Source organism: Stegodyphus dumicola, chromosome X2 (assembly GCF_044657685.1).
Source record: "Stegodyphus dumicola isolate Sdum_Otavi_A_Nest chromosome X2, ASM4465768v1".
NCBI classification, from domain to species: Eukaryota; Metazoa; Arthropoda; class Arachnida; order Araneae; family Eresidae; genus Stegodyphus; species Stegodyphus dumicola.
The window spans coordinates 79,911,313-79,938,167 of record NC_140781.1 but is presented as its reverse complement, the minus strand read 5'-3'; the positions used below and the strand labels follow the sequence as shown (position 1 = coordinate 79,938,167).

General features: G+C 31.4%; 1 protein-coding gene across 2 annotated transcripts in view; it reads right to left on the bottom strand.

Moving 5' to 3' along the window:
• The window catches only part of LOC118183995 (BTB/POZ domain-containing protein KCTD3), a 213,992-nt gene that overhangs the window by 118,494 nt on the left and 68,643 nt on the right, over window positions 1–26,855 (bottom strand). Inside the window, exons 4-5 of one of the 2 annotated variants that reach the window (XM_085809348.1) lie at window positions 24,997–25,070; window positions 21,940–21,998 (exon numbers count right to left, since the gene is read on the bottom strand). In XM_085809348.1, the coding sequence (XP_085665474.1) occupies window positions 21,940–21,998; window positions 24,997–25,070 (133 nt within the window). The remainder of the gene's footprint in view (window positions 1–21,939; window positions 21,999–24,996; window positions 25,071–26,855) is intronic. The other variant, XM_085809349.1, reaches the window with a different exon arrangement.

Below are 26,855 nucleotides of genomic sequence, written 5' to 3'. Positions count from 1 at the left end.
TATTTCTGATGATTTGTATACAAATTATTCATCATATTTCAGGCTGATCATGTGAAAAGAATGTCATTGTTATATAAAAGTATTTTTTTTTAATAAGGGGAATAATTTTTTAAAATATGTTTGTATATGCACGACTTTACTTTTCTGCTAATTACTTCTATTACTTTGAAATTGTATAATCAGTGATTATGTTAAAATCAGCAATTATGTAATTTATTAAAACATTGATTATGTAATAATGAAGATAAACATTAAATTTGTATGGTATTATCTTCATGTTACTAATGAAATGCTTTTTAGAATATAAACACATTAAGAACTTTATTTTTATTATAAATGCTACATATTGAAATAGGATTTATTATTATGAATGATGAAAAACATTTGTATATACATTCATTAATATAAATCTTATTCATTACATTAATACTAATAAACATACATAAACAACTTCTAAACCATTGCATCTCTCTCTCTATGTGTATGTAAATATATGACTTATTCCAAGTGTCTGTGTATATATATATGTACGAATACAAAAATGAACATTGGCAATTTGAAGTTAACGATTAATAAATAAATTTGTATATAATAGTTAATTTGAAGCCTCGCACGTCCGTAGAAGTGATAGCCACTTAACGAGAAGGGGGTAGGAGAAAAGGAAAAAAGTGACAAAGAAAGAAAAATTACTGCTTCAGGACCTCTCACCTTCCCCCTTGTCCCTTGTGCATTTCTAAGTCATATAACACTTATGTAATTGACAGCAACTGTAGTCATCAGTTCTTTGCACATTATCATGGATACGGAATACACAGTTGAAAAATAACTACAGTGCATTTTGTGCATTAGGCTAGTCATTAAAATTCATCCACTTACACACAACCTTTGCATTTGTAACTATACTTCCGAATTTAAACAAAAAAATTAAGCAAGTAGTCTTTATGAAATATTTAACATTTTTGGGATGAAATAAAAATTTTTGACTCATCACAAAACAAATATGAGTAAATGACATTATATCATGTACATAAAAGTTATTAAATAAATATATGGATACAAAAGTAACTATTTACAATAATAAAATCAAATATATACAACAGATCATTACAAAAAATCGGCCTACTCTTGACACGTTTTTTTCTCTTTAGCTTTTAGAATCATCAGAGTCAAGATAAAAGTGATTAACTTAATAGCTATTATCTTCCATAACTAACAATAAAGTTTAAAACGAAAAGAGTGTGAGCGATACAAACAACAACACAAAAAAGCAATCGTCACTTGAAAGGAAACGTCACTGTTGTCAATCAGAGCAATAACTGATTCTTGTTTGGCTTTCAGCCTGTTTACCAAGTGAAGTTGGTAACCTGATTTCACAGACGCGCAGTTCCGAGAATAGTTCCTTCTAACGTTATGTTCTAGCAACAAATAGTGTATGTGATAGCAGCATTACACTGGCATCAGGCTGTTCCTCCTTGAAAAGGAAAGCCCACATGTAAACGAGATTGCCAGATGCCAACTTCTATTTAAGCCTAAATAAACTGTTTTTTTAATATAAATTATTTTTAATTGATACATTATTTTAGCATAAAGGCATTTTACAATATATTAAAAAAACTCTTTGAAGTTGCAAAAAGGAGCATAAGAAATTGATGGATGTCGCAAAAATTTCGCAAATACTAAAATTTTATTAGCACAAGTTTACCAAAAGTTGCAAATTTGCGAAAAATCACATGATCTGGCAACACTGATACCCACTGATAATCATATATCCCTGAAAATGATTTTTATTGTTTTTTGGTTTCATCATCATATGACAGTTCATGGCAACTTGAGAACAGACTCACACATGATGTTCGAAACATTTTCTTACTTAATACCAAATAGCATGGTTAACTTTCATGTTGGTATTACACTTGGAAGACAATAATCGACTTCAGACAACTGTGCTGAGGAGTATTATAAATTCAACAGAAATTCTTTTCAATACGCAAAAAAATAGATTTTGTTAATCATATTATAGCCCAAAAGTGTTGTTTGAATCCAGAATAACCGATTTGTTGTTTAGATAAATCTTAAGCATATGTGGTTATTTATTTATTTAGAACTCAGATAAGTCTAAAGCATACACAGGAAATAGACAGAAGTCTCAGCTTGTGATAGAAAACAGACAAAATTTAGCAGAACAGAAATTTTTTGATTTAGCAAAACAATTTTGTGATATATCATAAATACTGGTTATTAAAAAACTAAAGGATAATAACAGAAATAAAACATAACTGATACTTAATAAAAAATTATTTATTGAAATCTGTACAAAAGCACTAGTTAACATAAATTATTGTTACTGGCAGTTGTTTATTCCTACATACTAAATTAAGGATGAATCATAAATTAAGGAATAAATTAATTAATTAATCATAAATTAAGGAAAAATCACAAAAATAGCAATAACTCCCTCAAAAATAGGCCAAACAATGTAAAATTTAATATGTTGCCAAGTAAGAGTAGCTGAGTAAAACTGCAATATGCAAATTAGTGGCACTGCTTTCAGAATACGTCATCTGTGAGGAGCATAAAAGGCCATGTTTGTGATTTGCGTGCTCCTCAAGTCACGCCATAGGAGGGACCATTTGCAGTGGGCACGACAACATGTCCATTGGACGCCTGAGCAATGGAGGGCTATTCTCTTTACGGATGAGTCCAGGTTTAGTCTCGAACACGATAGTAGGCATTATTTGATATGGAGAGAACCTGGAACCCGTTATCATCCGTCAAACATCCATTAAGGAGATGCATACGGAAGAGGCAGTGTCTGTGTTTGGAGTGGCATCTCTTTGGGTGGATGCACAGACCTACATGTTTTTCCAAGGAAAACCATGAATGCTCATGTTTATAGAGATGGCATCCTTGATGCTTATGTGCACCCATATGCCAGGGAAATAGGTGATGCTTTCTTATTACAGATGACAATGCAAGACGACACAGGGCTCACATCATATATGATTATCTTCAACAGAAAACAATTACGCGCATGGAGTGGCCAGCTCGATCCCCGGACTTGAATCCTATCGAGCACGTTTCGGATGCCTTAGGGAGACGTTTAGCTGCTCTCAATCTGTCCCCTTAGACCCTTGCCGCGCTAGCAACTGCTTTGCAAGAGCAATGGCTCTCGCTTCCTATGAAACTGATAGACTGCATAATTGAACGCATCACACATCGCTGAATGTGCTGTATTGCTTCTAGAGGCCATTATATTCCATATTGAAGGTACTTTTACTATAGCAAACTGACAGCTTTGATTTGTTCATTTTATACGTGCTAATTTCTATACTACCATAATTGTCTGGTAATTTCTTTTTATGTTATTTGATACCTTACTATGTGTTGTATATTGTGGGTAAGTTTCATAAAATTGTACATGTAACTTTCTCAGTAATCGTGATTTTTGTGATTTTTCCTTAATTTATGATAACCAGTGTAAAATATTGAAATTAAAAACAAATTTATGGAAGTTGGAAAATGATGGAAAAATTAAGCAACATCTTGTGAACAAATTTTTTCTTAAGGTGATTGGTCACCTCACACAGATAGGCATACTTGACATCTTGATTTCATAGATTTACCAAAACACTGATCAAGTCTTGTGGAACTGCAGGCTACTTTTCAGGTAATGGAGGGTACAGGAAGGAATTCTGCACCTTTAGGCATCCCACAAGTGCTTCAAGTCGGGAGAGTAAGGCGGCAATCCATTTGAGTGCTACTTTCTGTCTGCAAGTATTCCGACACCACATACGTTCGAGGAACCCAAACATTGCTGTTTATTAGCCAACAGCTAGACGTTACAAAACAAAACTAACAAATCTCAACAAAGTCTAACTGTTGAGAGTTAACAACAAAGTCTGGGGGTTCTAATACTTTGTCTACATATCTCCAAGCAGTTACATAACCTTCTTGAAAGATATGTAACTTGGTTAAGCCATTTGACATGATTTTTCCCAAAACTATTAAACTGCGGTCGTGGAAACAGGCTATTTCACGGACAAGGAAAGGCAAGTTAAGTGTCCCTTCCTCTCTCCAGATTAAAACATGTTTATAATCATTATTCATACTATATCTGGACTCGTCAATAAACAATACTTGGGCTTGGTCATCTTAGCTCAATTGAATATGATGATGGCACCAGTTTAAACAAGCCCACCCCCTCTAGAAGCTACAGTGAGTGGGAGACAAACCATTGGTTTTCTCACATAGAGTACAACCTCGTGAAGCCTTCATGCAGCAGTAGAATGGCTAATTCAAGTTCCTGTTGCAGCATGGAGGTCTAAAACCAAAGCTCTTGTAGTCACTTCATGCTTTCTTGGAGCTAACACCAAAAGAAAATGGTTTTCTGATCCCGTTGGTGCTCTTAGTTGCCCTTGACCAAGCTGTCTATCAACTGATCAAGTGTTTAAAAAGCTACTCCAAACTCTTGATATGACACTTTGAGGGATACTCAAATCTTGGATGGCCTCCCTCTGTGTTTGACCTCTCTTAATTTTACCAATTATTCGCCACTTGACATTCACTTAAATTATGTCTTTGAGCCATAACTACAGAATACTGATCACTCTCAAAAACCACATTCACTCTAACAACACTAGAGACCAGAATTCCAACAGGTGCCCATTGTGCAGCACATCCTAAATCACAGAATTTGCACACTTCCCATGCTAATGTACACATGGAAGTGCAATTTGGTGTAAAATTGCATTTAATTAACATAAATAATTACAGCACTGGGCACTGGTTACAGCATTAACATAGTGAGCATGTGTTTTCTCATTATTCTTTAATTCTGATGATCCGTGTAGTATAATAGAACACCAGATGAGCTTTATGATGATAGCTGCATATTTGAAGATTTTCGGATATCGCAAACTAAAAGTGAAATTCTCCAATTAATAAAATTTGTGAAGAAATGTTGAGAAGTGAGCCATTCTAACTCCATGATTTATTACTGACTTTGATTTTGGACTTTTGGCATCCAAAAAGTTAGTATAATTTGATTTTTTTAGGTTGAGGTGGTCACTTTTAATATATATATGTAATATTTTTGCAGTCGGGCACATGAATGAAGCTTCGCATGAAATGATGACACAGAAGAAGTTAGCTGTTTTGATTCCACATCTTTATTCAATTCGAATGGCAAATCATTCTTTACTAAGATAAGATTTAAATTTAAATTCACTGCGTCACAGTATTTGAACCAAGAGGAGGCAGATGAGAGCAGCAGCATAGATCTTAACAGCAGAAGAGGCAGAAAGCAGTCTACGATGCAAAATGGCACGAGTTCTCTATTTATAGGAGTGGTTACATAATATGCTCAAATGTTCTCGAAAGTACTAGGGGGAAGATCATGAAATTGCGGAAAGTTAATTAGAGGTTGCTTGTTACATAGAGCAGAGCCATCATGTTTTAATGTGTAAAATAAAAAATATGAAAGCAAACTTCTAAATTTAATTCACTATAACCTCTTTTATTTCATTTGGGAACTTCATCTATCTGTCCTAAAAATAGCGCTGTAAATCTAAACTGTGTCATTCGCATTAATCATGCGATCTTACGTAACCCTTAATGCAGATGCCTCTTGACCAATCACCAAATTGTAAACTAAAACTGAAACTTTTGACTCCCTCCCTTCTTTCTATGAACTGATGCATCACTTTTGCTTATGCTTTCCTCTTCACCAGATGCTTTACTGCAATCATGTATGAGCTGCTATATTCGCTTTTATGGCAATAATATCATAAATTGTAAATGTTCTTCAATAGGCATGAGTGGAGTGCCAAGTGAATTGTGGCCACAAAATGAGAATTTAAATAACAAAAGGAATTTAATCTGGCTCGACTGCTTCTTATTCAAAATGGATGGACGCTCTAAGCATCAAGTATCTACGCAATTAGTATTTCTACGCATCTACGTCTCAGTGTTCTTATTTCAGTGCCTTCAAAAGTTTTCTGTCATTACATTCTTCGGCCAGTTCTAATTATGAAAAATTCTACACAGATTTTTTAAGCTATGTTCACACTGAATCATGGGAAAAGTCCTTATCTTGAATATTCTTTGCGTTGCATTTTAGTTTAAATAGCAGAATGTAATTATCCACAGGAATATCACTTTTGGATCCATCAAAAATAGCAAATTGGAATTTTGTTATTTCGATAGTGGCTATTTCCTCCGTATTTGTTGACATGGCTGTCTTGGATCTTGTATTCATAATTCACGCACTACAAAGTTCTTTAACGCATCAAAATTTTAGAGCATAAAGCACAAGCGAAAATTATTACTGAGTTAATCACTGCGGATGATGACAGCACGATGCAAATGACTGTCCTTGACCCCCACTTTACGACATTGGGATGGAAGTTAGACACTTGTCTGACAAATTTAGAAAATAAATCCAGAGGAGCTTTTCCCACGCAGAATAAATCCTGTTGGTTAATTAATAAAGCTGTAATATTTCGGCATTCGGGCACATGAATGAAGCTTGAGATGAAATGATCACACAGAAGAAGTTAGCTGTTTTGATTCCACATCTTTATTCAATTCAAATGGCAAATCATTATTCTTTACTAAGATAAGATTAACTTTAAATTCACTGCATAGTATTTGAACAAAGAGGAGGCAGATGAGAGCAGCAGCATAGGTCTTAATAGCAGTAGAGGCAGAAAGCGGTCTCCAATGCAAAATGGTGTGAGTTCTCTATTTATAGGAGTGGTTATGTAATATACTCGAATACTAAAGTACTGGTCTAGGGGAAAGATCGTGAAATTGCGGTTAAAAAAAGTTAATTAGAGTTTGCTTCTTCGCACAGAACAAAGCCATCATGTTTTTTATATTTTACTTATATATATATATATATTAAAGAGCAAAAAGAAAATGAAAACTTGAAGCTGAGCAGCTAAATTTCTGTCTTTTACTATAAATTATAGCTATGACTGTTTTGACAGTGATGTAATTCATCGCTGTAAAATAAAATGAAATAAATGTTTGTGTTATAAGTATGGATCATAATCTAGTCTGTGACTCATGATTGACTTTAAAATAGAGCTGGTGTAAATAAAAAGAACTGTCATGCAAATGAGATTTATTCATAATTCTGAGTTTTGGCATTTTTCTGACGGGACACCTGTCTCAAAAATTTCTTTTGAATTGAAAGAGTGCGCAAGAATACAATAAAATTCCATATTAAATGATATTAGAGCTCATAAAGTTTATGAAAAGGAGGGTTTGCAAATTATTGATGTTCTTTGATTGATTGCATAATTGAATGGAATATATTCTGTATAAGATTATTTATGATGATACAGTACAAAGTCTGTAATCCGGATGTCCATTATCCAGAATAATCTATAATCCGGACCTCAAAGCACAAACTTTTTTTTTTTTTTTTACGCATGCGTGTTTAATGTTTATGCATGTGCATTTAGCACAAAAAACAAAGCAACTTAAACAACTTAATATTGAAAGAAATGTTTAATAAAATAAACAAATAAATATTAAGCTTTTTTTTTGGCAAATTTTGATACCCTTTAGATCATAATTGCTCTTTATTTCATAAATTACGGTTTCATATTTTTAATTGTATAATTTTTGCATGCCATCTTACCAGATTTTAATTGATGATCCAGATTTAATGAAGAAACCCTTAACCAAAGTCTCGACGAGTGCGGATTACAGACTTTGTACTGTATTTACTTAAACAGTTGAATTTCAAGTAGATGTGTTCTATACTAATGAAATTGTTTCATAATATTGAATAGAATTATTTCGTACAAGCAAAGTTTTTTTTAATAATCTGAAGTTAGGAAAAAATAGTACTATCTCATTTGAATTTATAACATTGTATTTTTATTTAGTATACTTCCAATTTTTCAACTTATATTTGTTAAAAAGGGAAATCGGTCTTCAGTTATGGATAAGCTAATTAAATTGCAAGGCTCCTATCATAGCACCTTTACAAAAGTTGCCAAAAAAATGCAGAATTTTTTTAAAATTAAGAGCCACCGATTCTTGTGCCAGATATTTGGCACATCTGCAAGAAAAATACTCTAAAATCGAGCCTCTTGATGAGGAAATTCTTAACAATTGCAGACCGATGAGAATTGTTCTCAGAAAATGCTGGATGGTAAAACTGAAAGTGCTGAAAAGTATAATGGTACACTGCACACAAAAAAAGGGGGGACAATTCTGTATCTCCAATTCTACTGCGCCGATTAACAAAATTGAAATTGTGTTTTTCATCTCTCGAAAGCATGACGTAGGATATATATTATATTTATATATAGCATTGTTCTAATATAGGTATTTTGGCACAAAATTGGACTTTTTCTGAATAACATACCAATTTTTTTTTCATATTTCGATTCTACGACTCAAATTATGCCTAGATATTAAATTTTGTAAAATTGTGTGAAATTTATGGATAAATTCAAAAATTTATATTGGCGCAATTTTACCAGTTTGCGCTATGAATAATTCACTTGGCAAACTTTTTAGAACATGACAACCAATTTTCCTTTTCCTTCCATTATGCTGGACTGGACAAAAAAAAAGCACCACGTTCCTACCAGTTTACATTGTGCATGAGCGGGGGAAAAAGTCACATCCTTCCTTCTTTCAAATAATTTTAGCAATGTGTCTAAACCACATTTGATGTTTTATCGCTTTCAACATATATGCCAAATTTCAAAATGCACCAATACATAAATTCATGTATATCTTCGGAAATTTTGAATAAAAACTAGTTTTTTGCAGATGTGCTTAGAAATACGTCTACTTTGTGATGATGGTAAAAATTTTATAGATTATAATTCAAAGTTTTTTTGAAAAATTTCTAAAAATTATTCAAATAATTTTTAAATAAATCATAAAAAATGGGTGAATTTTATTCGGAATGAACCTGAATTTCGAAATGTGAAAAGTAGAATGAAATATGTTCAATACAAGAAGAGAGATTAATAAATAAATAACAAAATCAATTAACATTGAGGAGCTAAAATTTTGAGTAAAAAATTCGATTTTTATTCAAAATTTCCAGAGATGTACGTGAATTTATATATTAGCGTGTTTTGAAATTTAGCATATTTGCTGAAACCGATAAAACATGAAATGTGGTTTAGACACTTTGTTAAAATTATTTGAAAGAAGGAACGATGTAGCTATTTTTCCGCTCATGCAAAATATTAAAAGCAGGAACGGGGAGCCTTTTTTTCCACTCCGGGGTAATGGAAGAGAAAGGAAAATGGGTTGCCATATATTAGGAAGTTCGCCAAGTGAATTATTCGTGGCTCAAACTGAAAAAATTTTGTTAAGATAAATTATTGAATTTCTCCGTAAATTTCGCACCAAATTTTACAAAATTTAATATCTAAGCATAATTTAAGTTCTAGAATTGAAATATAGGAAAAAATTGGCGTTTTATTTCAGAAAACCGATTTTGGGTCAAAATACCTATATTAAAACAATGCTATATGTAAATCTAATAAATACAAGGTTGTTCAATAAGTTCACGGAGCGCCATCTATTCGTCAATATTAGACCTAAAACTTCCGACGCCATTTTCATATTTGTTCTTTCTTAGGAACACGTCAAAAGTTTCATTTCGATCAGCTAATTTATTCATTGTTTAACCGCCCTTTATATCTACCGTGTTGTGGCTTTTTTCAGGTATGGATAAAATTGAGCAACGTGCAGTTATTAAATTCTTTGTAAAGAAAGGTTTAAAGGCAATGGAAATTCATACCAAAATGGTGAATGTGTTGGGTGAATCTGCTCCTTCAAAAACAATGGTTTGCAAGTGGGCTAGTTTATTCAAAACTGGTCGTACCAACCTTGAAGACGATACACGAGAGTGACGTCGAAAACTGCATCAACACCGGAAATCATTGGAAAAAAACAAGATATGGTACTGGAAAAGCGTCGATTGACTGAAAGAGATTTAACAGAGGCTTTAGGCATTTCATTGGGCACAGTGAGCAATATTTTGAGTGTTAATTTGGGTTTCAAAAACTCTGTGCAAAATGGGTGCCGCATTCTCTAACGATGGAGCAAAACCACATTTGGATGCGACTTGGCCAGCAACATTTGGAGCGTTTTAAGAAGAATAAAAGCAAATTTATCACAATGGATGAGACTTCGGTCTACCATCATGATCCTGAATCAAAACAGGAGGCTAAGGAGTGGTATAAACCCGGCTCTTCAGTGGCAAAGCGAGTTCATGTGCAAAAATCAGCCAAGAAGGTGTTAGCATCAGTTTTTTGGGATGCGAAAGGAATTTTCTTTATAGATTACCTTCAAACTGGCAAAACAATTAATTTGGATTATTATTATAACCTTTTGAATCAATTAGACGAAAAAAGTTATGAAAGAAGACCCGGATTACAGAAGAAGAAAATCATTTTCCACCAAGATGACGCACCTGCGCACACAGCTAAGAAAAACCATTGCTAAAATAACTGAATTGAAGTACGAATTGTTGCAACATCCAGCCTATTCGCCAGATTTAGCTCCCTCCGACTTCTGGCTCTTCCCACACCTCAAACAATATCTCCGTGGAAAACGATTTTCTTCAAATGAAGAGGTAATAGTTGCCGTGGAGGGATATTTTGCAGAGCTGCCGAAAAACCACTACAGTCAAGGGATCCATAAATTAGAAGACTGTTGGATTAAGTGTATTGAAGTTGAGGGAAACTACATTGAAAAATAAAGTCATTTTTACAAATAAAAATTGGTTTCTTTATTTCCGTTCCCCGAACTTATTGAACAACCTGGTATATTAAGTCACGCTTTCGAGACATGAAAAACACAATTTGAATTTCGTCGATCGGCCCAGTAGAACGGGAGATATAGAACTGCCCCCTTTTTTTGTGCACAAGGTTTTTTTTGTTTATGTACATTTATTAACTTTACAAAGAGATCTGGATGATTACTGAATTCATCAAGAGATTTGAATGGACTACAAACTGACATTGAAAAAAATTCTAAAAGAATTTTAAATTACAATTTTTATGGGAATTTTAAGGATTGGCTTTCGTTCACAGGATTATTTAAAAAAAATTCATGAACATGTAAATATTCTGGAGGATAAATTTCAGTACCTCCTCGAATCTTCTCAAAAGGATTCAAGAGCTAAGGAAGTTCTGGAACCTTTTCTTATAGCAGCTGAAAATAATCAACAAGCTGTTGAACGTTTACACACACATTTGAGCAGAGAAGAGGTATTAGTTGAAGTTTATGTCAGAGAATTTTTAAGTCTTGGGCTTACTAATACTTTAAGCCAGGAACATAAACTAGCAGTTGTGAGACACAATTAAGATCTCTAAAACTAGCTAGCATCACCTGTGACAAGTATGCATCTATGTTGAACCCCTTAGTTGAATCCATTCTACTAGTTGAGCATTTATCCATATGGAAAGGCACTTAAATTCTGTTTCTCTTGAATGTGGTGATAAACCTTTCAATAAATCAGGAACATCGATGAGGTTTTTACATAATGAAATTCAAGGAAAGAACTAATCTGGCTACAAGCAGCTCTGGATTTGGAAACAAAACAAAGAAATATTTGCCAAACAATCCAAATTTTTTCTAATTAAAATAATGCTGTCCCAATGGGTACAGAACCATTAACCTCATCCCAAGGTAAACACAGTATAAAACATGAATGTGTATTCTGCGATAAGCCCCATCTTAGTATGGAATGCAAAAAGGTATCAAATTTAACTTACGAATAAAGAAAGCAAAGCCTTACAAATTTAGCGACTGCTTTAAATGCTTAAAATTGAACCATATTTCTACTTCAGGTAGAAGTAATAGGTAGATAATCCTACCACAGCCGTCTCAGCAGAAACAATCACATACTGACACCAAATACACAAGGTGTTACAAGCGACAAAGCTACTTTCGAGAACAACAAGACCTTAGCTAATGTTTCTTAACCCCAAATGTTTTGTTGCAAACCCTTGTGGTTGTTTTTTCGAAGGGTAACAACATAAGTTTTAAAATCTGTTCACCTATAAGATTAGTATGGAGGGGGGGAAAAAAAAGCAAAGTAAATCTCTTTTACTGACCAATGACAAAGCAGGAAAACATCTGTTCTACTTCCAGCAATGTGGTGGGATGTTTGCGCAAAGAATTTGTGAGTAAGCATGGCGCCAGCTTTTTGAGGGAATGCATCGTGTTGCTGTATGGGATCTGAAATTATAGTATTATTTGAAGAAAGTAAGCGAAATTTTTTAATTTTCAATTTTTAATATTCATGCTTTCTTCACCTATGTAAATTTGTTTGAATAGCATATGTCTAGGAAGTATCTAGGAAGTTCTTGTATCATGTTTAGCCTTTGTGAACGTGCAGAATGATTCATTTTCAGTATTTGGTCTTGTTAATACCAGATCAATAAACTGATAACTTCGTATTTGGCCCTTACACATTTCTCACTGTTTATGTCATTTCTGTTCATGTGTTTCTCACTTTTTTATAATTACATTATTTTTTTACTCAAATGTTTTAATATTTATCTTAAACATACTGTAATTAAGCAGAAAAATAGAGAAAATAGCTTTAAGGAAAAAGAAAGGCAATATTAATTGATGGTGCATGATTAGTTTTTAAGAAATCTCTCCTAAAAATTGCATACACTAACTGCTTTTGAAAAATCTTATGCCAAAAAAATAAAGCATGTAACTTTCATTTATTTATGACATTAATTTTTTTTATTTGCTGTTTTTAGAATTTTCCCTTAAAGTAATTTAATTTATAACTTTTGAATTTAGTTTTGTAAATTTGCCTTTATATATAATCTTTAACGCAAAGGTATTGTGCTATTAACAAAAGAAATTTTATGTGATAAAACTTAGGTAGTTAGTTGTGTTCCATATTTGTGTTCATTTTTTTATACTGAATTTTCATGCAGTTGCAATTATTGAATATGTTTTTCTTAAGTCCTGCATGAATGCATTTCTTTTTTTGTTAGTTTAGTTTGTTTTTGTTTTGCCAGAAAGAAAATGCATTCAAGTAAAAAGCTTGCTTGCCTTTCAGTTTTTGATAAATTTATTACTATTTAATGTAGCTTCAAGTTCTCTATACATAATTTTCAGAAATAAGAGTGCATATGCATGAATGTATGTGTACACGCATGCATGTATATATGTACGTATGAGTGTATACATATATGCACATAACCATATACATCCATGCATACATTCCCAATAACAGAAGAGTGCTTAATTTTCTGTCAAAACTTGATGGTTATGTCGATTATTAGAAAAGCTTGAAAATATTTAAAAGTTAGCAGTTTGATCCAAAACACCTTAAATTATTTGAATATTTTATTAAATCATGTATTTTGATATATATTTGAAAATGAAAATTGTAAATGTACAGAATAATATACTATAATATCAAGAAATTACTGATATTTTTGTTGTTCTTTCTCCTGTAAATTAAAAAATAAAAATATGGTAGTCTGGTGAGTCAATGACCTGTTGAGTTTTAGTAAACAGTACACCTAATCTACCAGATCACAGAGACAGATTTGGGATTTCTGTTTCATAGTTTCAAGTTTGAAATGTCACTAATATAAACAAACAATTTTCTTGTACTAATACAGTCAAAAGTCGTTAATTTGGACACCCATAATCCAGAATGATCTACAATCCGTACCTCAAAGCTACTAACTTTATGCGCATAGGCGTTTGTGCACGCACGTAAGACTTTTACGGCTGCGCATATGTGTGTGTGCATGAACATAATGCATTTACACATGCACGTTTAATGTATAACGGACAGTATACACTAAAATTATCTAATTATCTATTTCAGTTAATGTTGCAGATTGCGTTGTTCCTTAATCTTCGAATTGGATCCGGCTTATTATTTTTTGCAGATTGTTAGAACAATTTTATATAAAAGTAAGCTTGAACTTTCGATTATGTCAAATAGAATTTCCGATGCTGGAGCTCCCAAAGGATCTACAAAGTAAAAGTATGTATCAATGTCCATCAAACAAAAAGTGGAATTGCTGCAAAAAATGGATAAAGGCATATCCTTTGTTTCTCTAACCATTCCGAAATCTGTTTATCAATTTCACGCTGCTCTGTGGCGGGGGGGGGGGACACCGCGGGACGCAATGAATTGGAAGATGATCTGTCAGCACTATCCTCATCTTCAGGGCAGATGTTTTTATTTTATTTGCTTATAATTACTTACTAAATGTAGTATTTCATCTCGATGTACTCCGTCTTTGATATAATTTAAATCAAATTCCTCGTCATTATAATTTGCTTCCGATAGTGAAGAAAGTGAGAGGTTATTGAAAACGAAAAACTTTCGATTGACAAATTAGTCGGTATTCTCGACACAGCAATTATAGGACTTAAACAGCGGAACTTTGTAACTGAACAAGAAATTATGTCTGTTTAATAGAATTAAAGAGAAAGTATTATCACATGAAACGAAGCAACTTAAATAACTTACATTGAAAGAAATGTTTAATAAAGTAAACAAATAAATATTAAGCTTTTTTTTTTTTGTAAATTTTGATACCCTTTAGATCATAATTGTTCTTTATTTCATAAATTACAGTTTCATATTTTTAATTTTATAATTTCTGCATGCCATCTTACCAGATTTAAACGGATGATCTATAATCCGGAATCGCCGAAGTCCTGATGAGTCGGGATTAACGACTTTTGACTGTATAACCAAACAATTTTTTTCATAGTATTTCACTAAGCATTTAAATTGGATAAATTCATGTATTGCAGCAGAACTAGAATGAAATATTTGTACTGAATATGTCTGCGGAAAATGCATGCCTAACGTTCTGTTTATTTTCTAAAAATACTCTGCACTGTTAATTTTTACAAGGGGGGAGGGGAAATTAAAAAAGTAGCTAAAAGCTGTATTTCTTATTTAAAAATTAAACTAAAAATAATAAACTAGTTTTCAAGAATGGAGCAAGACTAAATTTGCATTCAACTCTCGTAATTTGAGTTAGTGATATTTTGCTATAACAAATATGAATTTTTTGTGCAAGTATAATAATTTAAAATTTTTTCTTGAGAATGAGGCAAGGAATGTTTTGAATAATACTATTATGTACAGCCACGAAATCATGTTGGACATGTTGCAAGGTACAGATAAATTTTAGTATTCCTATAATAGTAAGTTTGTGAAAACTATAAAAAAAATGCCAAATATTAGATAAAAATGATAAAGATGAAGTCTTATTGAATTTGAATAAGTTTGAAATACTGTATGTCTTTCTAAGAGTTAAAAAATAACTTCAAAAAAAATTCCTTTTTTTTAGGTTTTTTATGTTATTTGTTTACTATTATTATAATTTAATTTATCATTTCTATTATTCTCAGGTTACGACCCTCGGTACCGTCCTCTTTATTTATCATATTTACTCATATACTCCATCCCCCTTTTCACTAATATGTATTATGTTTTTCAAAGGACTTATCAATTTCAGCAATAATTTTTTTACCTAAACAAATACTTTGGTATTTGTGTATACATATACATTGTTACCATGAGTCAGTTACTAAATAATATTCTAAAAACAATTAAGGAGCAGAGGGGAAATATACAAATAAAGTGTGACATTTAGTGTTACTTAAGTCTGTTTCTAATATTTATACTAGAATACAAAAATTACCAAATACTATTAGCTTATATTCTCATACTTGCCAACCTATGACACTCAAAAATCAGGAGATTTTTCACAATGTTAAAAAGACTTTTTAAATGATAAAAATATAGTTTTTAATAATGAATTAACTTTAAATAGTTACTAAGTCTTAAATGCAAGCAAAACAAAAATACCTTAGACATAAAAAACATTTTTATTACTTTCATCTTTAAAAAAAAAAAAAAAAAAAAAAAAAGGCACTTTAATCAGTTTTCATACAAATTTTATGGACAGTGGCAGATTTTGCTCTCGTTAAGAAAGAAATTTCATAATTTTGTTCATAGCAATTGCCACGTAGGCCTGCTTTCGCTAATAAAACTTTTTCTAATGTGTCATCACTAATATTAGGTCTAAATTTAGTCCTCATTTTCGCAACAACACTGAAAATCCTCTCACACTCCGCATTACTATGGGGAACTGTCAAGATGGCCAACATAATTCTAGAGAGTTCACTATATTTTAAAATTCCATCAGCACCTTTCAATTTTCCAATTAACCTGCACTGGGTGTCAATCCTAGCTGATTTTATAACTTCATCCAAGTTTCCTAATTGTAAACTGCAAAATTGCGACTGCAGTATATCAGTAGCAACATCAATATCATCATCTTTCATGACTAAACGAAGTAACACAGGAAATCTGTTCAAAAAGTACCTTATATCAAAAAAAGATGCATTTGCTAGAGCAGAAACATCAGCAACTTTAGCATGCAAAATCACTTCATCTTTGACTGGAAATTTATGTAGTATGTAATCACATACTCGACAGAAGTAACTTCTAACATGAAGATAAAACTTATTTTTGTCTTCTTCTGAAAGTTCTTCCACTACTTTTGTAGTTGCAGCTCCTATTACCAAATCTTCATCTTCCTTCTGATTTTCTGTTTCACCATAAATCACATCATATATAGAATTACAAGACAAAACACAGACTGGTTTTACAAACTTTGATAAAATGTCTTTAAGCAGATCATAAATCATTGATTGCAAAACATGAATTAATGGAATTCTGCTTTGTAGAATTGTGTTCAGAACATCGAATGATGGCAAAATGAATTGTAAAAAAAAAAAAGCAAAAAGCTTTGTTAAGGTCCGAAGAAAAAACCATAAATATTCGTTCTTCACAAGATAAACTTACAGTAATCAGAAAATGTTTCGTGTGTTGAGCAATTTTTTTTTTTTTTTTTTTAAATTTTTTGAGAGAAATTTGTATCAGCTTTACGCTTATATTTTGCAGTATTATTTTGAGAACTGCCAGTTGAATTGCTGAATGATGCAGAAATTAAAAAAAATCAAAATTTTTCTCATTTCAGTATCATGCAGCTGTTGGAACTGTTTCAATTTTTTCTTTCTTTTAGAACTCCTTTCAAGATAATAATAAATATCAACAATGTGTTCATCCACATTTAATGGTAAAGAAGCTGCCCCTTTTTCAGCTGCTAAATTTAAGAGGTGACAGGTGCACCTCATAATCTGCAAATCTGAATTTGCCTTTCTTAAGATGCCTGCAACACCAGTCTTCAAGCCTACCATTACTGGTGCATTATCTGCACAAAGCGCTAAGCAATTATCCAGAGGGACTGCATTTTATATTAAAGTTTTAATAATTAGCTGTGCTATATTAAAGCCTGTCGAATGTCCTTCTAAAGTGGTGTCAGAAAGTAAACTGCACTCAATTTCTGAAGACTCTGGATTAAAAAAAGAAACAACAATTGGATACAGTTTTGAATTGGTATTATTGCTTCCATCCGTAGAGAGGCAGAACGGAGCTGTTTTAATGCAATCAATAACTGAAGATTTATTTTTCAAACCCATTTCTTTAACAACTGCACCTGTTTTGGTCCTTGCACTTGAGTATTTCTTAGCGATTTCACTATCAGGAAACATTTTTCTAAATAAAGCTTCAGCGTGATCCGATGCATTCAGTGGCAGGTTGTGCTCCAGTAAAAAGGCAGAGAACAGACATTCTGCATTAATCACTTTTTGGTCTTTTGTTTCCGAAGAAAAATTTAATTTTTCGTTTTTTCAAAACAACTCATGTTGTCCTTGTGTTTTTGTGTACGCACATGTTTGAGAACATCTGCCCTTCCACCAAGCGAAATCGAAAAATCGCAACGACAGATGGTACACATCGCAAATTTATTACATTTCCTTGAAGAAATAATGGAAGGAAAGTCAACTGTGTACAATTTTTGAAACGTGCACGAGTATTTCACCTTTCTCGCAGACATATCAAAAGACGATAATTTCTAAAACTATTTCCTAAAGGCACGTGTACTCACACAACTCAGGACAAGATAAACGAAATAGCGAAAGAACATCCAAAGAACGACCAACGGCCTTGAGCTTGCTTTGTGCTCATTGGCTAATATATGCCAGATGACACGCAGTGGAGCTCGATGCCCATTGGACAACTGGAGAACGACGTTGCTGGATACGTATGCTGTCAATCACAAAGCAGAAATTCTCATCTGATTCGCAAGGTTTAATTTTAGATATAATCTAGAGAAAATTCAGTTGCTTTCAGACGTCCAAAATCACTTTTTTTTTTTTTTTTTTTGTTCATAAAACGAAGTATTAAGCCAAGTTCCATAAAAATCGTGAGAAATATTAAGAATAAGAAAAAGTCGGGAGAAATATATTGTAAATCGGGTTGGCGGGAGAGCGGTCAAAAATCGGGAGAGTTGGCAACTCTGTATTCTATTTTAAATTGAAAAGTTCCTTTGCCCCAAATGGTTAAAGCCTCTCAGCACTGGTACTTTGACATAACTTCTATTCCTCAAAAACAGTTCAGCTGCATGGAGTTGCCTCAGTTTCTGCTATGCGTAATGTAAACATGATTAGCTTCTTTTAAATATATGCTTGATACAACTATTCCACTAGGTAGATTTCTTTCATAATTTGCCTTGTTGAGACATCCTGCTAATTAAGAATTTATTAAAGTTAATATGCTATGTGAAAATTTGGTAATTGCTATTAGATATTAAAATGTATACTTTTACTGACATTGTTTCGCTTAAATTATTGTGTATTTAATTCATTTTAAGTATATATATAAGCAAATGCATACACAGAATTATGTTTTGGGTATCTAATTTATAATAAACATTAATTTTAATAAACATTAATTTGTAGACTGTTTTTTAGAAAATTCATTAATGATTTATACTCTATTAATACTGCTAAAATATTTTGTGATTTTTTCATAAATAAGCATTTTAAAATAGCCAGAGTAAGAAGCTTCATGTGGATCATAAATTAATATTACATGGGAATTTTCATTTATTTAATAAATAAAATATTTAAGCCACAATTGAAGTTTTTTTATTATTAAAAATTATTTGCATGCAAAGTTTACAGCAAATATTTCCTGCAAGTGAAATGACAATTTTTATTTTGCCAGGACAGGAAATTTGCATAGTGAAAGCAGAAACTCTAGTTTGAGATGTTTAAAAAAAAAAAAAGATAACAAAATTTTGAATTTAAATTTATTTTGAAGGAAGACTTCAGGCATTTAGTCTTGCTATTATTCTACATGACTTTTCTATGGTAATTTATAATTTTATAGTTATTCATCTTTTTGTTTCTTTTCTTATTTTGTTGAAAATGCTCATGAATGTAGACATAAAATATTTTATATTGCAAACTGATATGCCATTGTTATCTTAATTAAAGATTTGTAATTTGTATTCTGATTCTGGAAGAATATATTGATAATAATAGTTTTAATTGTGTATTGGTTTATTGAAATGTGTAAAAGAGCCGTATATATGACTAATAATTTAATGCATAAAATTTCCTGTATTAAATATGTTTTTAGTACTTACATAAACAAAAGATAATGTTAACCATAAAACATCATAAATGTAGTAATTTAAATTATTTTAAACTTTTATTTTAAATCAAACAGCCAGAATGTTTTAGTCATCATCATGTACTAGATCATCGATTTGTATTAGTTCAAATAGTATTAGGCTCTTGAATTTACATTCTGTTTAACCTCATAAGATAAATTTTTAAGCAAGCAGTTCTGGCACATCTTAGGTGTAAAATTTTATTATAATTTTGCACTAATAATTCTTGGCAAACAAGAATGAATGCGCCCTTAAGCGAATTTAACTTGAAACTGAAAATTAATTTTAGTTTCTATGCTTTTAACTATAGCATTTTAAAACATGCTTTGATTTGTATAGACTTCTTTATCCTTAAATTATTTTAGTACATGAAAAGCTTACATTTTGCTATCATATTTCATTCTAGACCTTTTCTATAGCAAAATGCGCTATTTGTCATGCTGCTAATTTAGTACATACCTCTCTTTGCATTTAATTAAAATAATTCACTCTGATATCTGTAAAACTAACTTGACATATTTAGACAAAATTTTAAACCACAATGTGTATTTTTATAAGGTATTCTTTTTGTTCTAGTGCATTATAGGCCAATTTTAAAAACAGAAAACATTTGCTTGTCTAAAAATTAAGTCAAAATATTTCCTGTTCATACATTTCATGTAATATGGAGAACTGCATGTTAACTGAATGCTCTTTTTGTAAAATGATCATGAAGCTACGCGAAATGTTTCTCTTTGGCTATGTTCAATAGGTTCATTAATGTACTTTAAAGTAATTTGTTAATATTTAAGTAAAATCAAATATTATATATATATATATATTTGAAAATTTGCTCATTTCTATTATAAAGACCCAGCTTGATTTATTGTATCTTTCTGTATTATAAAGTAATCTTATCTCATGAAAATATTACAGATTAAGTGTGATTTCAGTCTCATAAAAATGCATATATCAGAGATTATTATATGTAACTGAAGATTTGATAACTGTTGTTGCAAAGAACATACAATAACCAATGGTGTTATTTAAATACCATTTACTATTGGAGAAATGCTTCATAATGATGGCAATACTTTTATTTGAGTCAACCCATGTTCAAAATATCACAATTATGAAAATGTTCATAGTTGTACCTTGGGCTTTGCATCCTTATGCAAATTATTTTCTAATATATACAAAAAGCTACCGTCCTAGTGTCCACTTTTATGTCCATAATGTAAGCAAATTTTTAATTTATTTTGCTAATCTGCATAGCAAAACAAGTTAACCCATTAACCGCCAAAACTACAAGGAATGTTTCTTTTCTCATGAAAATAATAACAAATATTAAATTAAGCATTTATAACATAAATTTATATTGAAAATTTAAAAAAAATGCGCTTACCTGTGGAAAACGCCAGTGTTGCGTTCGCGCAACGTCAGCAGAATAAGACTACGGATAATTAGTGAGTAGGATTGTACTCGTGCGATGTTTCTTTTGAGAGGAGAGCAGGATTACTTTTTAGCAGTATAACGTTTTATAAATCTACAAATCACTTTACTTGTAATTAATTTAATATTAAATATACATTATATTTCTTTTACAAATACAGATTATTTCAATTGAAAGATTCAAGCATGAAAAGCTTGATTATAATCACGATGTAAAGCTACATTACATACTTTGCATCTATAAACAGTCTGGCTATGGTACTCTTTACAACAAAGTCTTTTGTTATCAACGGACTTTACAATAAAATGTCTACTATCTCCATGCAATGGTTTTTGAATGCTGAATTTACTAGGTCTTCCTGTTGCTGATCTATTTTTGGCTAATTCTACACTCTCAATAGACTAAATTAAATAATATAAGTGAAAAATGTAGTGCTGTTCCCGGGACTCGGACCTTTGACTTCTCGAATGCACGTCGAGAGTGCTTCTAGTCACACCACTGATGAATAGAGATATATTCTTAAAAGTAGAATTTATAAAGGTATTTCTGGTATCAAAAAAAAAAAAAAAAAAAGAAAAAGAAAAGAAAAAAGAAAAAAAAGAAAAAAAAGAAGAAATGCATTTAAGTTTGAAAGTAACACTATCATAAGAATTTGAGCAGGCACTACTGCTCTTCAAGAAGAATCATAAGAATTTCATAAAACACAGTTGATGCTTATTATAATGAACCCTTCAATCCTACAGAAAGAGGCTGTTTTAATAAGTAATCACTACAGTAAAACAGATTTAATAAATTGTAATCAGCTGGGAACATTTCGTGCAAGTCACTGCAATGGAATGATTATTAATGAGCATCAACAGTATAACAAATCTGAATTCATTTCACAAACTTACATAATATACATTTACAAGAAAAACATACCTAATGGTGATATACCATAGAATTCAGCTTCATGTCTCAAAGTACTGATGTCAACATCACTATAAATATACAATCAAAATATTTTAATAAAAACCATATGAAAACAAAATATTATCAGCTAAAGCAGATAGATACATATATAGAACAAAAAATTTTAAAGCACAGCATGTTGAATATAATATTTCAAATAGCATCTTAAACTACACCTCAAAGGACAATTAAACTATAATGATGAAATTTCATAAATAAAACTAAATTTCTTTACTTACTCTTTCTGCAGTCACCAAACTTATATGACTGCTATTCTTATATTCACAAAATAAGTGTTAACTATATATATATATATATATATATATATATATATATTTCCTTTAAAACATCAAAGAATAACAAATAAAGGTGTTCCCCCATTGAAGGCTTATGTCATCCAAACAGTTATGGAAGTAGAAAAGTGGCATATGAAAAGTGCTTGTATGCTCTCAGATATATAATTAATAATTTTGCTTTTTTTTAATTATAGCAACACACACAAGGACAATCTGTCTGAGAGTGTTTCTATGAAGGACTTTTAAAGGGAAATTTTTAAAGGAATTTTTAAGGGTTTATATTCACATGGAAAAACCACAAATACTCCTGTGAAGCCACCTCATCCACCTAGATTTCAACACATGCTGGATTACCAGTGTTTAACACACTTTCAGTTCAGCTACTGGTGGGCTGAGATATGACCATGAGCATCGCTATCTATAAAATTACGATAAATACAAGAAAAAAAAAACATTAAAAGTTGCAGAACATAATCCAGTTAATACAAAATGACATTTCGTGGAAACTGGTAATACAAATAAAGGGCTTCAAATACTATTTTCTTTTTTTCAAAATGACATCTTTGTTGCAAATAAGATGTAATGCTGCTTTTAGAGATAAAAGACTTATGCACTAAAACTCCATTTTCAATACTCTAATAAAAGGGTCAGGCGTTTCCGGCTATCAGATTGTTTAATAACTGATTGTGCTATAATTACAATTTTATATCACAGAAAAGAATGTGAATTATAAACAAGATATATAATTTAAGATGACATACACTTTTTGAATATTTTGTCAGAATATACTTGTTACTGATAAACAGTAGAGGTGTAAGAATATCAGACTGCCTTATCTTTAGCATCAAAATAGTTATTTCTCCAAACTATCCTTTCTAATGCATTTAATTATTTTTCATACTCAACTCCTTATGAGAAAGCAGATAGACAATTTGTTTGAAAAACAAAGTATTCATAACTATTTTAAAATAACTCTTTTTTTTTTCCCTTTTAACATTATAAATTTTACATTTGAAATTTTCCAAGCATTACAATAAAAAATGCTCAAAATAAAAATGACTAATTTGTAATCTTAGCAAGTAATAATAATCCTCTTCGGAGCTTTGAAACACTACCTATGTATAATCAAGTGTCTACAAAGAAATTGAAATAATTTAACATAACTCCGGCATAGGGAAAATAACAGGTATATATGCTGGATCCCTTAATGACACAAGATGGGAAGCTTACCTCAAGTACAGTAATTATTTTGTGTGTGTGTGTGTGATTTTTTTAAAGCAATTTTGAATTTGATACCAAGAAAAATAACACATTTTTGTGTGAATGTGAAATGCTATAGAAATTGAAGACTAAATTAAATAATAAATTAAAAATGTAGTGGGGAATGCACACCAATGCAAAATCTAAATTTAGGGGGAGGGAAATTAGATTGTACAAATTTTTACATAAAACTCAAACTTGTACGAAGTTCAAAAAATATCTTATTTTATAAAATATTGTTGCCAATCTAATGAATATTTTGACTAACTTTATACAGTATAAGAGGCTTTTTAAAAAAGAAAAGCTTAATTTCAAATAATTACATTGAATAATGAAAATAGGTTATACAAATTAAATTATAAACTCTTTTTGCTCTCCATAGTTAAAAATGTTCTATGTACTCTCACCCTGGACAAAATTAAGACAATAGCTGAATTCCTTCCACATGCATCTCAGAATGCCTTTCTTCACAGATATTGATTACTCTGTAATTCTGCTTTTTAGCTCATTTAAAATGACAAATGATAAAACAAAACCATATTGTTTTACATATTTTACACAAGTTTTACACATGTTTTACACAAGAAAAAGTCATGTGGTATAATGTCTGAAGATACTGGGAGCTAAGACTGCAGTGCTAAGTCTTTAGCCCCATGCACCTTGTACTGTGTTGAGGAATCATTTCACTTAGAAATGGCTACCTTGGTTGCACCAATGTAGTGGAAGCCCCACTGGCTGAAAAACGAAATCTTCATAGTCTTCATCCAGATGTGAGAAAAGCCAGTCCTACAGCATTTCCAGCCAAGAAAAGAATATACATCTTTCTCACAACATGCACAAAACATAGTAATTTTTGATAAATCCCATATGGATTTTTAAGTCACCATATGCAAATACTTGGATGAAACTTTATCATTTAGATGAATAAAAATCAGCCATGGTACGGTGTTGTCCTATAGCTCATGTAAAAATATACAACAAATTCGGTTCTTTTTCTTCTGTCACCTATATGAAGGCTTGTACCCTTTGCAATCTGTATTGCCTTTTATAAGCAAATATCATCTTAACACATGGCAGTCATGACTTCTCAAATTCTTGCCAAGCAAAACCAGTTCAAATTTGTTAGTTTCGCTGAAATGCCTCTTGACTTAGTTGAACATTTCCTTCTGAATTGCATAGATACCCTTGGCTCTTTCCCCTACATTAGCACAGTTTCTTGAAATCCCAATACTAAGATAAATGTTCTTTTTAACTAACAGATCACGTTGCATAGATGCCATCTTGTGTACAGCAAAGATTAATATCTGCTTTGGCAATGGTGATGGAATCTAGCAACAGACACATGAAATTATGAAACTACACCATAGCCATTCAAGTACAAGATTTTAAAATCAGGTCGTTCTTTTTCAAATATCATATATACTAAACATTATTACATAGACCTAAAAACATGAATATGCAAATTATTTACCTGAGATCAATAACTTTTGTTCTCATAAAATTTAAAATGATATTGAACAACTTTGGATCACGATCAATAAAAATCTATAAATGAACAAAATAGAATGTTAAGGAATGAAACAAGTGTATAAAATTCATATATATATATATATACATAAACTGATGCATGCCAATTTATTCATGGATGCAAAATTTCTACACAGGAAAAATAATTCATATATAAATGCAGTCTGTAGAAAACAATTTATTTTAACCATTTTGAACCAGCAAATGCTACACAGTGAAACTTTAGATTGCAAGGAACTCAGTATGTGAGTGTTTTACAAGATGTGCAGAAATTATTTATAAATTTTAACTTGATAAATGAGAAATGTTTTGCAATATGAATAATACAAATATGCTTTGTCTACTGAGCATCACATGATTACCCCAGAGCTGATAGTTTTCCTCTCCCTTACTAGAGGATTGCGGGTTATGGTCTCTTTCAGTCTACATGCCTCACTTATACAGTCAACATAATTAGTACTGGGGCCATGCTTTTGCTAGTTAATCCTTTTTTTTTTTTTTTTTTTTAACTTTTAAGTGTATTCAAGTATTGTGATGGTTCTTTCATAATTATACAGCAACAATGTCCCCTAAGAAGGAAAAGCTTAATAATGAAAGCAGTATGAATACAGTGGAAGTTAAGATGGAAATCATTGAAAAGTATTAAAGTATGAGAATAACCAACATTAAAAGATTTTATAAGTTTATATCAATGATCTGCCTAATATTAAAGAAGAAAAAATAAAGAGGCTACATGCAGTGAAATGTGTTATGAGAGTGTCAAACCAATGGCCACATGTTATGGAAGATAAGTTGCTTCTCATACAGATAAACGAGAAGCAACTAACAGGCGATACTGTGACCAAACGCTTGATCTGTGAAAAGGCCTTGTACATCAATATCGTAAGCAAATTGCCAGATATGTCAACAGAAAATGAAGAGAGCTTCAAGCTAATCAGAGAATGGTTTAATAACTTTAAAAGAAGTGGCATGTATAGTGTTAGGAAATATGGAAGCACTGGGAGTTTGGATGCTAAGATAAATTACGGTTTTGCTACAGAGTTAAAAAAGTTTATAGTTTTCAAATGTTACACAGCTCAACTAATTTTTAACTACAGTGAGTTTTTTTTTTTTTTTTTTTTTTTTTTTTTTTTTTTTTTTAATGTCAAAAGACCTAAATTATATCAGAAGAGTCCAGTCATTTCAAGTCCCAATCCCATGAAACATTGTTTCAGCCTCTTGACCAGTAATATTGCAAATGGGGATTTCAAAGACAATGCCTGCTTTCTGAGAATCCCCAAGCATTCAACAAATACAAAGTACAGGAAAACCAAGTAAACATTATGTAGAGGTTTGAAAATCAAAATCAGCTATTTAAAAATGAAATGGTAGTACAATGTCTTGTGTCAAGGAAGATCCAAAAATTATTATCTGTGACATAGATTCTGAATTGTCTCGAGAAGGCCTCAAGATAATGATCAGAGACCAAAATATGGTCTTTGAAGGTGGTGACTTTGAATTAAACTTTTCGATGAAAGGTTGAAATAATAAAGTACACTGGGTTGCTAGTGCAGATGCAAAGAAATATAGGGACCTAATGAAAATTAGTTATATAAGGTGGTCCTGCCTTGGAAATAAAGGATTCTTGAAAGTAACACAATTTTAAGATTTCAAAGAATGCGCATTCATTTTCAAACAAAATGCCAAGAAGCACAAATATGTGCAAGATGTAATTGAAGCTGGACATTGGGAGTGTAAAGCAACTCCCAAATGCACTAATTATAAAGAAGCAAAAAATAAATATAAGAAGCTTAGCATTGATCA